General features: G+C 42.4%; 1 protein-coding gene across 4 annotated transcripts in view; it reads right to left on the bottom strand.

Annotated features, from left to right (window-relative positions):
* Window positions 1-16,010, bottom strand: part of kcnd3 (potassium voltage-gated channel, Shal-related subfamily, member 3) — a 530,781-nt gene that overhangs the window by 30,790 nt on the left and 483,981 nt on the right. For all 4 annotated transcript variants that reach the window (XM_039749437.1, XM_039749440.1, XM_039749438.1 and 1 more), the window contains one exon: window positions 7,595-7,839. In XM_039749437.1, coding sequence (XP_039605371.1) covers window positions 7,595-7,839 — 245 coding nt within the window. The remainder of the gene's footprint in view (window positions 1-7,594; window positions 7,840-16,010) is intronic.

The raw sequence follows: 16,010 nt of genomic DNA, 5'->3' as shown, positions 1-16,010 counted from the left end.
ATGTAAAGGATTCCATATCGAAATTTGAGATCTGAATACCCAATTAAAATCGAAAGCACACGTCACAAGAAGGATTTAACAGACTTAGTGGACTCGACACCATCAACTGGCAGACAGCGTTAAGAATCCATTAAGGAGGCTAACAGAATGTCAGGTTATATAGCGCCTTGACGTGTGGAGTACAAGTCACAGGAGGTTCTGCTCAGTCTTTATAACACACTGGTGAGGCCTCATCTGGAGTACTGGGTGTAGTTTTGGTCTCCAGGCTACAAAAAGGACATAACAGCACAAGAAAAGGTCCAGAGAAGATCGACTGGGCTGATTAGAAGACTACAGGGGATGAGTTATGAGGAAAGAGTAAAATAGCTGAGCCTAATGCTTGCATTAACTTTAGGTCTTGTTAGGTCTGAATGGACAATAGGATGTCTGAAAATTAAGATTACACCTTCTGAGAAGGATTTAGGAGTCATAATAGACTTGACATAATCAACTGCCACACAGTCTTTAGAAGTCATTAAGGAGGCTAACAGAATCTCAGGTTATATAGCGCCTTGACGTGTGAAGTACAAGTCACAGGAGGTTCTGATCAGTCTTTATAACACACTGGTGAGGCCTCATCTGGAGTACTGGGTGCAGTTTTGGTCTCCAGGATACAAAAAGGACATAACAGCACTAGAGAAGGTCCAGATAAGAGCGACTGGGCTGATTAGAGGATTACAGGGGATTACAAGCTCAGTGAATTGTCAGATAATCTCAAATCTGTTAAATGATCACAGAGGGACTTGGACAGCAGACAGGCTTGGGCAGATTTGTGGACGATAAAATTTAATTTCAGTTAATGTAAAGTGTTACAAATGGTAAGGTCTGAATACACAGTGGGAGGTCTGAAAATGGAAAGTCCACCTCATGAGAAAGATTTAGAAGCCGTAGTGGACTCTGTCAACTGCCAGTCAGTGTTCAGAAGCCATTAAGAAGGCTAACAGAATGTCAGGTTATATAGCGCCTTGAAGTGTGCAGTACAAGTCACAGGAGGTTCTGCTCAGTCTTTATAACACACTGGTGAGGCCTCATCTGGAGTACTGGGTGCAGTTTTGGTCTCCAGACTACAAGAAGGACATAACAGCACAAGAAAAGGTCCAGAGAAGAGCAACAGGGCTGATTAGAAGACTACAGGGGTTGAGTTATGAGGAAAGATTTAAAGAGCTGAGCCTTTACAGTTTAAGCAAACAGAGAATAAGAGGAGACATGTTACAAATTATGAAGGGAATGAGTACCGTGGATTACTTTAAAATGAACTCATCATGAACATGGGGACTCAGTTGGAGACTTGAGAAAGAACTAGGAACTCATGGAATAAGTGACCAAATGGTGTGGTAGAGAGCAGGAGGTTAGGGACCTTCAAAACCCAACCTGATGTTGTTTGGGAGGAATTCATTGGATAGAACTGCTGGCCTGAATAACCTGTTCTTGTCAAAAGTTTCATTTTGTTGTTCTAATGTTATAATGAGATCTAATGGGAGAAATTAGTGAATAAAGTAGAATTGAGGGAATCTTAGTATATATATATATATATATATATATATATATATATATATATATATATATATATATATATATATACTAGTAAAATACCAAGCTTACGGAGAAGTAGTGTGTTAAAGAAGCAATGAAAAGAAAAGGAAACATTTTGAAAATAACGTAACCTGATTGTCAATGTAATTGTTTTGTCACTGTTGTGAGTGATGAGTGTTGTTGTCATATATATATATATTTACACACACACACATAAACATATATATATATATATATATATATATATACATATCTATACATATACACATATATACATATATATCTACATATATACACACACATATATACACACATATACATACATACACACACACATATACACACACATACATATATATATATATATATATATATATATACACACACATATATAAACATATATATACATATACATACATATCTACATATATACACACACAGCTATTTCGTATCAGTGCAATACGCTATTTGTTAAAACGGTTGATTCCCGCTCTTACGTGCAATAACAAATCAAATCATTCAGTTGTCTTTGCTCATATGTCATTTTAGAGCTGGACGCCTGGCATCTTTTTTTGGCCACAAGTTCGTTTCTGTTTGCTGTGAGGTTCTGTGTTGTGGAGATTCTCAGGATGGATTGCAGGTGCTCATCAGTGAGGCGACTCCTGTGTGCTGTTTTGTTAGTCTTTATCACTGAGAAGAGCTTCTCACACAGATATGTGCTACCAAACATGCACAAGGTTCGAGCCGCATGTAGACGGACTTTTTTTGTTCATCAAAGTCACCAAAGCGCCGTGCAAACTCAGTGCGCTCAGTTTATCAGCAAAGTGCGTATTTGGGAACACCGTAGTGACGACTTGGTTTAACATTACTTGGCAACAGGGAAAGTGGGGCAAGGTGAACTGGTGCATTTGTGTCTCCCATAAAAGCAGCTTCACCTGAAATCACTTTGTGATTGTGCACGGGTTAAAACGTCCGCTGAAGTGTCAGATTCTTATTTAATTATGCTGTTTTCTGTATCTTCTGAATTGCATTCAGGTTACCCTGATGCAAGGCAGCTGAAGCGCTGCATTATGGGATATGTAGTTTATTGTGTTACCAGCGCTTCATATACCCGGCTTTAATAACAATAATACAGTATATAAAATGATCTCGGGCGGATATAATTACACCGGGCGGATGTGGCCCGCCCTTGAGTTTGACACATATGGACTAAATAGAACTTGAAAAATATATTTTTCAAATGTGATCGCAATTCAGATAGAGTTGACGCCAAGCACTACAGCCTGCATGCCTCAATAAGTCATCCTCCCCTCGCTCTTACTTTTTACCGTTCATCTAATGAATACACTGAGTATGGCTTTACCAAAACAATCATTGATGGCGAATAAAGTATCCATTATTCGAGTATGTAGAGCGGGATATATATATATACATATATATATATATATATACCATCGCAGCGGAGAAGTAGTGTGTTAAAAAGCTAGAAAAGAAAAGGGAACATTTTAAAAATAATGTAACATGACTGTCAATATACAGTATTTGTTTTGTGAGTGTTACTGAGTGTTGCTGTCATCAAGGATTTGATTATCATTATTTCTTTCAATCAGGTTTGTATTTGTAGGATGTGTTGTGTTCAAGTTACATTCCGTGTTTGTCAATCGTTGTAAAGATGACAGGTTTCTTTCATCGATTCGTTTCTTACTGCATCAATAAACAGCTCGTCTTCTTCTTTATCTGAGACCTGACACACTGCATGCACGGGTTTTTTTACACTGTCTTCCTTTAGCGGGACATTGACTTTTTCCACCGTGTGCTTTGTTTCCGCAGTAGCTGGATTTATGAATATGCTTATCAGACGCTTCATATTTTTGCTGCCTTTTCAATTGTGTAATTCGGTTTTGTTCAGCACTCTTTGGAACTGTTGCTTTTATCTGTGCACTGCGTCCAGTTCACGTGAGCCGCCGGTGTACATGCATCGAAGGTTCCCAGCTGTGCTGGTGCCATCTCGTGCTATGTCCATGGCTGTATTTAATGTTACCTTAGTCCTGGCACTTAAAACTTTCTCTCGCAGTTTCGCTGAGTTTGTGTCAAACACCACCCTGACCATCTCATCTTCCTCTCCATAAACACAGTCCTTCACCCGTGAATATTTACCCGTGGCAGTTTGCTATTGGATTGCCGCTGACGGACGGCCTTATATGGGCAGGCACTAAATTACAAACGCCAGCGGCAGCCTGTCTATGAACTTAATTTAAACTTTAGGTTTACATCGTGCTTTGTTTCCGAAGTAGCAGAAGTCATGAATATGGTTGTATATGTCACTCGCTCGCTTCTTATTGTTTCGCTGCCTTCTCAATTATATAATGCATGTTTTCTTGAGCGCTTTTTTGAGCTCTTCCTGGTTTTCTATGTACTGCGTGATTACGTAGGAGGCGTGATGATGTCACACGAAACTCCGCCCCACGGCGTTGAAGCTCATCTCCATTACAGTAAATGGAGAAAAACTGCTTCCAGTTATGACCATTACGCGTAGAATTTCGATATAAAACCTGCCCAACTTTTGTAAGGAGGCTGTAAGGAATGAACCTGCCAAATTTCAGCCTTCCACCCACACGGGAAGTTGGAGAATTAGTGATGAGTGAGTGAGTGAGTGAGTGAGTGAGGGCTTTGCCTTTTATTAGTATAGATATATATAAGCCTCCTTTGGTAGAATCTAAAATTACAATAAGACAACAGTACATTTTAGGGGCCCATGCAACAATAAATCTTAATGCTGTCATACTTTTCTCTTAGGTGACCGTGTTTCTTTAATGTTGGAAGTCACATCCTTCACATTTTCTACAACTCAGTGATGGTGAATGTGATTTACTAGGCTATGGTGTGCAGGGCTGGTCACATCTCTTCAAAAGAGGCCCACCGAATCAACAGAATAATTTAAAAGCCAGGCTCAGTTATGTGGCACACTCCGGACCCCCAGGATGTCATAGAGGAGGAGGACAGAGAGAGAATGAAGACAAAACTGAGTGCCATTATGAACAAAGCTGCACATCCTCTCTGTGACACACCAACACGGAGGACTTTCAGTCAATGAATTATTCAGCAGTCAGGAAATGCTACGGGGGCTTCTTTATACAGGAGCACAAATTAATGGCAAGAAATCGATAAAAGATAAAGGTTTGTGCAGGCAGAAATTGAAATATAGGTGAGATCAGTATGTAAAGGCAAAGAAAAAACTCCAGGGGGATTCTGCAACCACACACTGAATGCTTGAACCTTAAACAGAAAAGGGTGGGCATCCTAAGTGTGTGCTTGCATTTGGAGCTGTCTGCACTTGAGTATAAATGTGACTTTAGGAACTGCCGATTCATGTAATGGCTGTTTTTTACACTACACGTATTGTAGATTCTTCTACTCACAGCTTAAGAGGGTATACAGCCATCTAATGGCTTATATGTAATTAAAAGGAATCGTGGATACCCTTATCTATAAACCTTAGGAGGGGCCCAGCCATCTAGTGACTGATTGCTCACACTGAATTAATTATTAGGTTCTTCAACCCCCCCAGCCTAAGAAGGTATACAGCCATCTAGTGGCCGTCTATATGCATAACACTCATTGTGGATTCTGTTAAGAAGGTGGACACCATCTAGTGGCCGTCTATATGCATAACACTCATTGTGGATTCTGTTAAGAAGGTGGACACCATCTAGTGGCCGATTTTTCACACTACACTTATTGTAGATTCTTCTTCCCATAGCCCAAGAAGGTATACAGATTTAGCTGTCTAATGACTTTATGTACATTACACTAATTGTGGATTCCCCTGTCTACTGCCTTTGGAGGCACATAGCCATCTAGTGGCTGACTACTCACATTACACATGTAGGTTCTTTCCATAACCCAAGAATGTATACAGCCGTCTAGTGGATGTTTATGTATATTACACTTATTGTCGAGTCCTCAATCTGTAGCCTGAGAAGGTGCACACCATCTAGTGGCTGGTTTTTTATGTCATGTCATTTTCTAACCGGTTTAATCCAGACCAGGGTCAATGTTAAATAGGGGCTGAAGCCGATCCATGCTGGTATAGGCTAACTACACTGATTGTGGATTTCCAAATCTGTATCCTTAGAGTGAGCACAGTCATCTAGTGATTATTACTTACATTACACGTATTGTAGGTTCTCTCCCACACCTGCCAGTCTAAGAAGGTGCACAGCCATCTAGTGGCTGACTACTCACATTACACATGTAGGTTCTTCGGTTCTTCCCATAGCCCAAATAGGTATTGGGCCATCTACTGGATGTTTATGTACATTACACTTATTGTCGATTCCTCAATCTGTAGACTTAGAAGGTGCACACCATCTAGTGGCTGATTACTCACAGTACACATATTGTAGGTCGTTCTCCCTACAGTCTAAGAAGGCACACAGCCATCTAGTGGATGTTTATTTATTTCACACTTATATTTAATGTTGGAAGTCACATCCTTCACATTTTCTACAACTCAGTGATGGTGAATGTAATTTACTAGGCTATGGTGACATGTCTTCAAAAGAGGCCCACTGAATCAACAGAATAATTTAAATGCCAGGCTCAGTTATGTGGCACACTCCGGACCCCCAGGATGTCATAGAGGAGGAGGACAGAGAGAGAATGAAGACAAAACTGAGTGCCATTATGAACAAAGCTGCACATCCTCTCTGTGACACACTAACACAGAGGACGTTCAGTCAATGAATTATTCAGCAGTCAGGAAACACTACGGGGGGCTCCTTTTTACAGGAGCACAAATTCATGACAAGAAATCGATACAAGATAAAAGTTTGTGCAGGCAGAAATGGAAATATAGGTGAGATCAGTATGTAAAGGCAAAGAAAAAACTCCAGGGGGATTTTCTGCAACCACACACTGAATGCTTGAACTTTAAACAGAAAATGATACACAATAAGTGAAACACAATAAGTGTGATAAAGGATTCTCCTATTTGTAGCCTTAGAAGGTGAACACCATCTTGTGGCCAATTATTCACACTACACTTATTGTAGATTCTTCTTCCCATAGCCCAAGGAGGTATACAGATTTAGCTATCTAATGACTTTATGTATCCATCCATCCATCCATCTTCTAACCCGCTGAATCCGAATACAGGGTCATGAGGGTCTGCTGGAGCCAATCCCAGCCAACACAGGGCACAAGGCAGGAACCAATCCTGGGCAGGGTGCCAACAAACACACCCACTGCGGCCAATTTAGAACTGCCAATCCACCTAACTGGCATGTCTTTGGACTGTGGGAGGAAACCCACGCAGACACAGGGAGAACATGCAAACTCCACGCAGGGAGGACCCGGGAAGCGAACCCGGGTCTCCTAACTGCAAGGCAGCAGCGCTACCACTGCGCCACCGTGCCGCCAAGACTTTATGTACATTACACTAATTGTGGATTCCCCTGTCTACAGCCTTAGGAGACACACAGCCATCTAGTGGCTAACTACTCACATTACACATGTAGGTTCTTCGGGTCTTCCCATAGCCCAAGAAGGTATATGGCCATCTAGTGGATGTTTATGTACATTACACTTATTGTCGATTTCTCAATCTGTAGACGTAGGTGGTGCACACCATCTAGTGGCTGATTACTCACACTACACTTGTTGCAGGTTCTTCTGTCCACAGCCTTGGATGGTATACCGCCAGTTTGAGGCTGTTTATATACATTACACTTATTTTAAATTGTATAGCCTTAGGATGAGTATAATAATATAGATAAGTGCCTTAAGGACTTAAGTATGAGACTGAAAAAGTAACTGAAATCGCAAAAAGAGAGGAGCGGGCCATTTATCAAGTGGGTTTTGACTCCTGGAGTAACCACAAAGAAGATGACCCCCACTTTGGGATGTGCGGCTATGTCCCTGAGCATTTCTTGACATAACAGTGGTACAGAAGCCATTCCCCACTCCACCACCACCACCACCACACAACCCAAGAAGCCATCGGTCAGTCGGCTCCCCTCACCTCGTACTGAGGGCCTGCTGCTCGCCACACTGGATGTGGATGGCACTAAGCTCCTGCATGCTTCGCAGACGTGTGGCCGGGACACTCGAGTTGGGCAGATGGGTGGTCTTCTTACTGCGTCGTGAGCAGCACGTGCCGGTCAGCCCGTGGGAGCTGTCGAGTGAAGGGCTGCGAGATGTGTAGTTCTTCATGCCGCTCTCCAGGCAGTTGTGCTCAAACACTTGCTCGTCGACAAATTCGTGGTTCTGGAGAGAGAAAACAAAGCTTTCACATCAGTCACAAGACGGCGTCCCAGCCACCCACCCCGACTTGTATGTCTGGAAGAATTTGTTTTGTGGAAAGTTGTCACTTGAAGCTTCGTAATTAGGAAGAGCATTCAAAATCACTGAAGTATACAAAAGAAGATAGACACAATAATGAATAGATAACAATTAAGTAAAAGAAAAATGATCAAATCCCCGGCGCTGACACGTTAAGAAAAATTTACAGTCTGCCATCCCCGGTAGAAAGAAAATCTTTTTCGGTTTATCCAATTATGCAGCTGTCTGTAGGTGGACAGCAGAGCTTCTTCTGGATTTGTGGTGACAGAGGATTAGTCTGTGCTTCATACCCCTTAATGAGTGGACCACAGCAAGGCATAGAGGCAGCCAGAGTGGGCCCCCCCTGAGAAATGAGCTTAATTTAAAAGGCAGCGGGTGGTGCAGGACCACATGACGGACCCGCTGGGTTACCTTCAGAGATTTCACAATGAGGTACAACTTCACAGCTGGTCTGCATGGCTTCAGATCTGGGGAAAGGGGGCCACACCTTGAAAACTGGTGTGTTATTGATGGTGGGGCACCTCAGGGAACTTTCTGATCCCCCTTTCCCATTTACCCTCCACATGACAACACCAACTCTTGACCCCTACAGACGTTCTCAGGTGACTTTAGAGACTTTCAAAACTTGACTTGATGTTTTTTTTTGTAAGACTAGGAGGCTCTGCACGCTCGTCGCTTTCCCAGATCTGCCGCTTGCGTCGACTCGTGCTGTGCTTTTAAATAAACACGAATATCAACTCTGTCTTTGATACAGTGCATCCAAAAAGAATTCACAGCGCATCACTTTTTCCACATTTTGTTCTGTTACAGCCTTATTCCAAAATGGATTAAATTCATTTTTTTCCTCTGAGAAATCCCATGTCCATAAGTATTCACAGCCTTTGCTCAATACTTTGTCGATGCACCTTTGGCAGCAATTCCAGCCTCAAGTCTTTTTGAATATGATGCCACAAGCTTGGCACACCTATCCTTGGCCAGTTTCGCCCATTCCTCTTTGCAGCACCTCTCAAGCTCCATCAGGTTGGATGAGAAGCGTCGGTGCACAGCCATTTTAAGATCTCTCCAGAGATGTTCAATCGGATTCAAGTCTGGGCTCTGGCTGGGCCACTCAAGGACCTTCACAGAGTTGACCTGAAGCCACTCCTTTGATATCTTGGCTGTGTGCTTAGGGTCGTTGTCCTGCTGAAAGATGAACCGTCGCCCCAGTCTGAGGTCAAGAGCGCTCTGGAGCAGGTTTTCATCCAGGATGTCTCTGTACATTGCTGCAGTCATCTTTCCCTTTATCCTGACTAGTCTCCCAGTTCCATCCCCACAGCATGATGCTGCCATCACAATGCTTCACTGTAGGGATGGTATTGGCCTGGTGATGAGCGGTGCATGGTTTCCTCCAAACGTGACGCCTGGCATTCACACCAAAGAGTTCAATCTTTATCTTATCAGACCAGAGAATTTTGTTTCTCATGGTCTGAGAGTCCTTCAGGTGCCTTTTGACAAACTCCAGGTGGGCTGCCATGTGCCTTTTACTAAGGAGTGGCTTCCGTCTGGCCACTCTACCATACAGGCCTGATTGGTGGATTGCTGCAGAGATGCTTGTCCTTCTGGAAGGTTCGCCTCTCTCCACAGAGGACCTCTGGAGCTCTGACAGAGTGACCATCGGGTTCTTGGTCACCTCCCTGACTAAGGCCTTTCTCCCCCGATTGCTCAGTTTAGATGGCCGGCCAGCTCTAGGAAGAGTCCTGGTGGTTTTGAACTTCTTCTACTTACGGATGATGGAGGCCACTGTGCTCATTGGGACCTTCAAAGCAGCAGAAATGTTTCTGTAACCTTCCCCAGATTTGTGCCTCGAGACAATCCTGTCTTGGAGGTCTACAGACAATTCCTTTAACTTCATGCTTGGTTTGTGCTCTGACATGAACTGTCAACTATGGGACCTTCTATAGACAGGTGTGTGCCTTTCCAAATCATCTCCAGTCAACTGAATTCACCACAGGTGGACTCCAATGAAGCTGCAGAAACATCTCAAGGATGATCAGGGGAAACAGGATGCACCTGAGCTCAATTTGGAGCTTCATGGCAAAGGCTGTGAATACTTATGTACATGTGCTTTCTCAGTTTTTTTATTTTTAATAAATTTGCAAAAATCTCAAGTAAACTTTTTTCACATTCTCATTATGGGGAGTTTTATGTAGAATTCTGAGGAAAAAAATGAATTTAATCCATTTTGGAATAAGGCTGTGACATAACAAAATGTGGAAAAAGTGATGCGCTGTGAATACTTTCTGGATGCACTGTATCTCCGCCTTATCGCTGACAATTTGTCACATGTTGTTTTATTACATATGTCCGTGTTTTGAAGATCAATTTCGTGTAAAGGGCGATACTTTAAGATGTATGGATTTGTATCCATTACGGCTGTAGAATTTCTAATACATCCGATCGTTTACCTCTTTCGATTGTATGTTGCATCGCTTCTCCGTGATCATAAATATAAACCTGACCGAACTGTGGTTTCTTCAGAATTAAACTTGTCGTAGCTTTAATTGTTGCGGGACCACAGATTCTCATAGCGTATGGTCCTGAATCGTGTAAATCTACGTTTTGAGCACTGAATGATGCGAATGTGAAAAGATTATTGTAGACTCGGATATTTTGCCTGAAGTGTTTGTGGATTTCACTTTCACCCAACAACAAATCTTTTAGTTCTCGCGGATACGCCTCTTCATTGAGAGGCAACACAACTTCTCACTACCTGATGGTAACACGAATTAGATGATCTACGAGTCTCCGACTTAACCTTTAAAGCCAAACAATATCTACATTCTTCTGTCATATCACCTATGTTCATATATTCGATCTCTTTTCGCTTTTACATTTTTCGTCAAGATTGCATTGAATTTTGATTCCGTGTTTAGACTTACATTGTGACAATGCAACGTATAACTGCCCGTGAGTGAATATCGTGTCATTATCTCTACACGAACTGTGTCTGATAACAGCATTCACACAAATGAGAAATGACTGAACCGTGTGCGCGGCTGGAAATGTTTTAGATGTGGGCGGGAATTTTTAAAATCTCTTTGCATAAAGTGTTGCCTTGAGGGGCTTGAAATTTTCTCTCGCCAGACTTCACTTCAATCTTTTAATTCTCGCAGATACGCCTTTTCATTGGGAAGAAACACTACTTCTCCCTAATGGCAACACGAATTAGACGATCTGCAAGTCTCAAACTTAAAGTTTAAAGCCAAATCTACATACTTCTGTCATATCACCTATACTGTATGTCCATGTGTTCGATCTCTTTTCGCTTTTACCTTTTCGTCACGATCGCATTGAATTTTGATTCCGTGTTTGGACTTACATCGTGACAACGCAACATATGCCTGCCCGCAAGTGAATATCGTTTCTTTCTCTCTAATAAATAAACTGACTTTTTTTTTACATTATAAATGTAATCAATTGAAAGAAGATTATGTTTCATGTGGCATTAGAGGAATTTGTTGAGTTAAACGTTTTCATTCTGTTTGGCGTTGAAATTAACACGCTAATACTTTATAAACTTACACTTTTACTGTAACACTTTAGTAAAAACATACGCAAACAACACATCTTTTAATTCTGGCGGATACGCCTCTTCATTGGGAGGCAACACTATTTTTTTTTTCCCTGATGGCAACACGAATTAGACAATCTACGAGTCTCCGACTTAAACTTTAAAGCCGAACAATATCTACATACTTCTGTCATATCACCTATGTCCATATATTCGATCTCTTTTCGCTTTTACCTTTTCGTCAATCTCGCATTGAATTTTGATTCCGTGTTTAGAATTTCATTGTGACAACGCAACGTATAACTGCCCGTGAGTGAATATCGTGTCCTTATCTCTACACGAACTGTGTCTGATAACAGCATTCACACAAATGAGAAATGACTGAACCGTGTGCGCGGCTGGAAATGTTTTAGATGTGGGCGGGGATTTTTCAAATCTCTTTGCATAAAGTCTTGCCTTGACGGCCTTGAAATTTTCTCTCGCCAGACTTCACTTCAATCTTTTAATTCTCGCAGATACGCCTTTTCATTGGGAAGAAACACTACTTCTCCCTAATGGCAACACGAATTAGACGATCTGCAAGTCTCAAACTTAAAGTTTAAAGCCAAATCTACATACTTCTGTCATATCACCTATACTGTATGTCCATGTGTTCGATCTCTTTTCGCTTTTACCTTTTCGTCACGATCGCACTGAATTTTGATTCCGTATTTTGAATTTCATTGTGACAACGCAACGTATAACTGCCCGTGAGTGAATATCGTGTCCTTATCTCTACACGAACTGTGTCTGATAACAGCATTCACACAAATGAGAAATGATTGAACTGTGTGCGTGGCCTGAAATGTTTTAGATGTGGGCGGGACTTTTCCAAATCTCTTTGCCTAAAGTGTTGTTTCGCGGGATTTCACTTTCACCAAACAACAAATCTCTTAATTCTCACGGATGCACCTCTTCATTGGGAGGCAACACTACTTTTCTGATATCAACACGAATTAGACGATCTACAAGTCTCCGACTTAAAGTTTAAATCTGAACAATATATTCGATTTCTTTGCACTGTTCCGTTATTTTACTGAGTAATAGTTTCCGTTTGTTTGCACTAATGCGATCTTTTCCATCCTTTTGTTGAGACTTTCGAATTTTCGTACTTCCATTATCTCTAATCTGCTCTGCATGTGTACTGCGCCAATTTTTTTAAAATTCTTAACGACGTTCTACTTTGTTGGGTTGGCACCCTGCCCGGGATTGGTTCCTGCCTTGTGCCCTGTGTTGGCTGGGATTGGCTCCAGCAGACCCCCGTGACCCTGTGTTCGGATTCAGCCGGTTGGAAAATGGATAGATGGATGGATGGTTCTACTTTGTCATCTACTCTTTGTCTTTTATTTCCGGCCCGGGCGTGGTTAAATCTCTTGGCACAAAGTCTCGTCTCGCGTGACAAGAAAGTATCTCTCTGATGAAATGACGAATGGTGTCTTGGGGAATCTCCTCCCAAATCTGGACCAGGGCATCACTGAGCCCCTGGAGAGTCTGAGGTGTCGGATGGACCGAAACATAATGTCCCACTCAGAGGTGTTGTATTGGATTTAGTTCAGGTGAGTGAGCAGGGCGGTCAGTCAATGGTTTCAATTCCTTCATCCTCACACCACATAAGGCCGGGCATTGTCGTGCACCAGGAGGAACCAACAAAGGGTCTGACAATGGGTCCAAGGATTTCATCCCGATACCAAAATGGCAGTTAAGGTGCTGTTGTCTAACCTGTAGAGGTCTGTGTGTCCCTCCATGAATATGCCTCCCCAGAATGACCATCACTGACCCACCCCCAAACCAGTCATGCTAAACGATGTTACAGGCAGCATAACGTTCTTCAAGGCTTCTCCAGACCCTTTCACGTCTGTCACATGTGCTTAGGGTGAACCTGCTCTCATCTGTGAAAAGCACAGGGTGCCCGCCAGTGGTGGACCTGCCAATTCTGGTATTCTATGGTAAATGCCAATCAAGCTCCAAGGTGCCCACTAGAGGACGTTGGGCCCTCTGGCCACCCTCATGAAGTTTGTTTCTGACTGTTTGCTCAGAGACATTCACACCAGTGGCCTTCCTGCCTGCTGGAGGTCATTTTGTAGGCTCTGCCAGTGCTCATCCTGTTCCTCATTGCCCAAAGGAGAAGATACTGGTGGGTCCTGCTGATGGGTTAAGGACCTTCTACAAGGGGTCCTGTCCAGCTCTCCTGGAGTAACTGCCTGTGTCCTGGAATCTCCTCATGCCCTTGAGACTGTGCTGGGGGACACAGTAAACCTTCTGGCAATGGCACGTATTAATGTGCCTGCCATCCTGGAGAAGTTGGACTACCTGTGCCAGCTCTGTAGGGTCCAGGTATGGCCTCACGCTACCAATAGTGACACTGACCGTAGCCAAATGCAAAATGAGTGACTAAACAGATGAGGAGGGAAAAATGTCAGTGGCCTCCCTCCACCTGTTAAACCATTCATTCCTGTTTTGGGGGTCGTCTCAGTGTTGCCCCTCTAGTGCACCAAAGCAGCTGAAACAGATGAACAACTGAGCAGATCAACAGCCCACGAGTTTCATTGACTTGATGCTATACTCTAATTAAAAAGGGTTACTTTCATTTTTTGAGCTATATATATATATATATGTGTGTATTTATTAGTTTATCTAATCAAGTATATCTGATCTATTGTAACGTAATCTACACGAGATGAAACCATTCAGTCCATCCGACTCATGTGGTTAGTTAATCGTGAAGATGTCCCACTACTTGACTCAGATACTCTTTAAAAAGTCATCAAGGTTTCCACTTGACCTTTGAGTTGTGAGCCTGGCACACTTCCGCTATGCCCAGCTGCCACAAGGACTCACATAAATTAAGAATGACTGCGAGATCTAAGCTGGAGACTCATATGAGTTACACCTTGGAAGTTTACAAAAAAATAGCAACTGGGCCATTCTGATCATCTGCACCGCTTTATGATTATTCCTTTGTTTGAGGTGAATATGATATGGATGTGTGATAAATAACGTCTGTGGGATATCTGCATATATAATATTGGCCAGACTCTTGTTTGGATTACAACCACAACTCAAGGGACAACTGCCCACGTCATTTCTATGGATCACTTCATCCTTTTCAGCTAAGCCCACGTTTACACCACTACTCTGACGTCACCCCATTCTGATTTTTCCACATACCTCACAAGGATTGAATTGAGTCTTAAAACACCCAAAACTACATGGTATCCAATTTTATTTTAATCAGAATCAGGATGTTTTCACTTATGGTAATAAATTCATTTCCATATTAATCGGTTATATCCTATCATAGTGTAAACAGTCAACGATGTGGTTTGAGTGTGACATTTTTCTATTAAAATGATCACAGCAAACAAAGCAAAGGTCAGTGCTTCATATGTATTCTGTCATGGAACATTTTATTCCTCACTTTCAGCTGTGATATCTGCTAGAAGTCAACGATGAACCTGAGATGTTTGGATTACCATGGCTGTCAGGAGCAGCTCCTTAGAGCACGAGCTAATAGAATCTCCATTGTTAGCCTTGCAGCGACTTCCTACAAGCAGTGAAAGTGGGGGTCTTACCTGGTGATGTCAGCTAAGCTCTTTCACTTTCACTCAACCTGCCACCTTTTATAACAAAATAGCCAGTACAATCCATTTCCTGCCGACTACTCCAAAAGTTTTGTCATGGAATCCCATCACGATCCAACACAGGTTGCACATTTTGCACTGTGGTGGAGTGCATTGTGGATTCAGAAAGTCTTCAGTCCCCTTCACTTTCCGCACACTTCATTGTATATTAGAATTCATTTGAAATGGATACAAGGCGGCACTGTGGCACAGTGGGTAGCGCTGCTGCCTCTCAGTTAGAAGACCTGGGTTCTCTTCCTGGGTCCTCACTGCGTGGAGCCTTGCATGTTCTCTCCGTGTCTGCGTGGGCTTCCTTCCACAGTCCAAAGACATGCAGTTAGGTGCATTGGAGATTTTAAATTGTCCCTAATGTGTGTGTGTCCTTGCTAGCTGCATTATATAGTGCCTTTCACATCTATCTATCTATCATATAGTGCCTTTCACATCTATCTATCTTATAGTGACTTTCACATCTATCTATCATATAGTGCCTTTCACATCTATTATATAGTGCCTTTCATATCTATTATATAGTGCCTTTCATATCTATCTATCTATCATATAGTGCCTTTCACATCTATCTATTATATAATGCCTTTCATTTCTATCTATTATATAGTGCCTTTCATATTGTGACGTGTCTTGCCTTTGCATGGGCTATAGGGAAGGGAAGGGAAGCAGTGTTGGGGTGGAGTCTTGGGGGAACCCTGTTTGTAAGGGCTTGGGGCACCTCCCTAGAGATGATGAGTGACAGGTATCTGGGTTAATTAATGGGGCGTGATAAAAAGAGGTGGTGTGGCCGGAAGTGTGAGTTGGAGAGGCTGGAGAAAGGAAGGAGAACAGCATAAGGTGTAAAGAAGGGAAGTAACTGTTTTTAAGAGAGGTAG

The sequence above is a fragment of the Polypterus senegalus genome, chromosome 3 (genome assembly GCF_016835505.1).
Source record: "Polypterus senegalus isolate Bchr_013 chromosome 3, ASM1683550v1, whole genome shotgun sequence".
Lineage (NCBI taxonomy): Eukaryota > Metazoa > Chordata > Cladistia > Polypteriformes > Polypteridae > Polypterus > Polypterus senegalus.
Note: the sequence above shows the minus strand (reverse complement) of the source record. Positions and strands in the feature narration are given on the sequence as shown.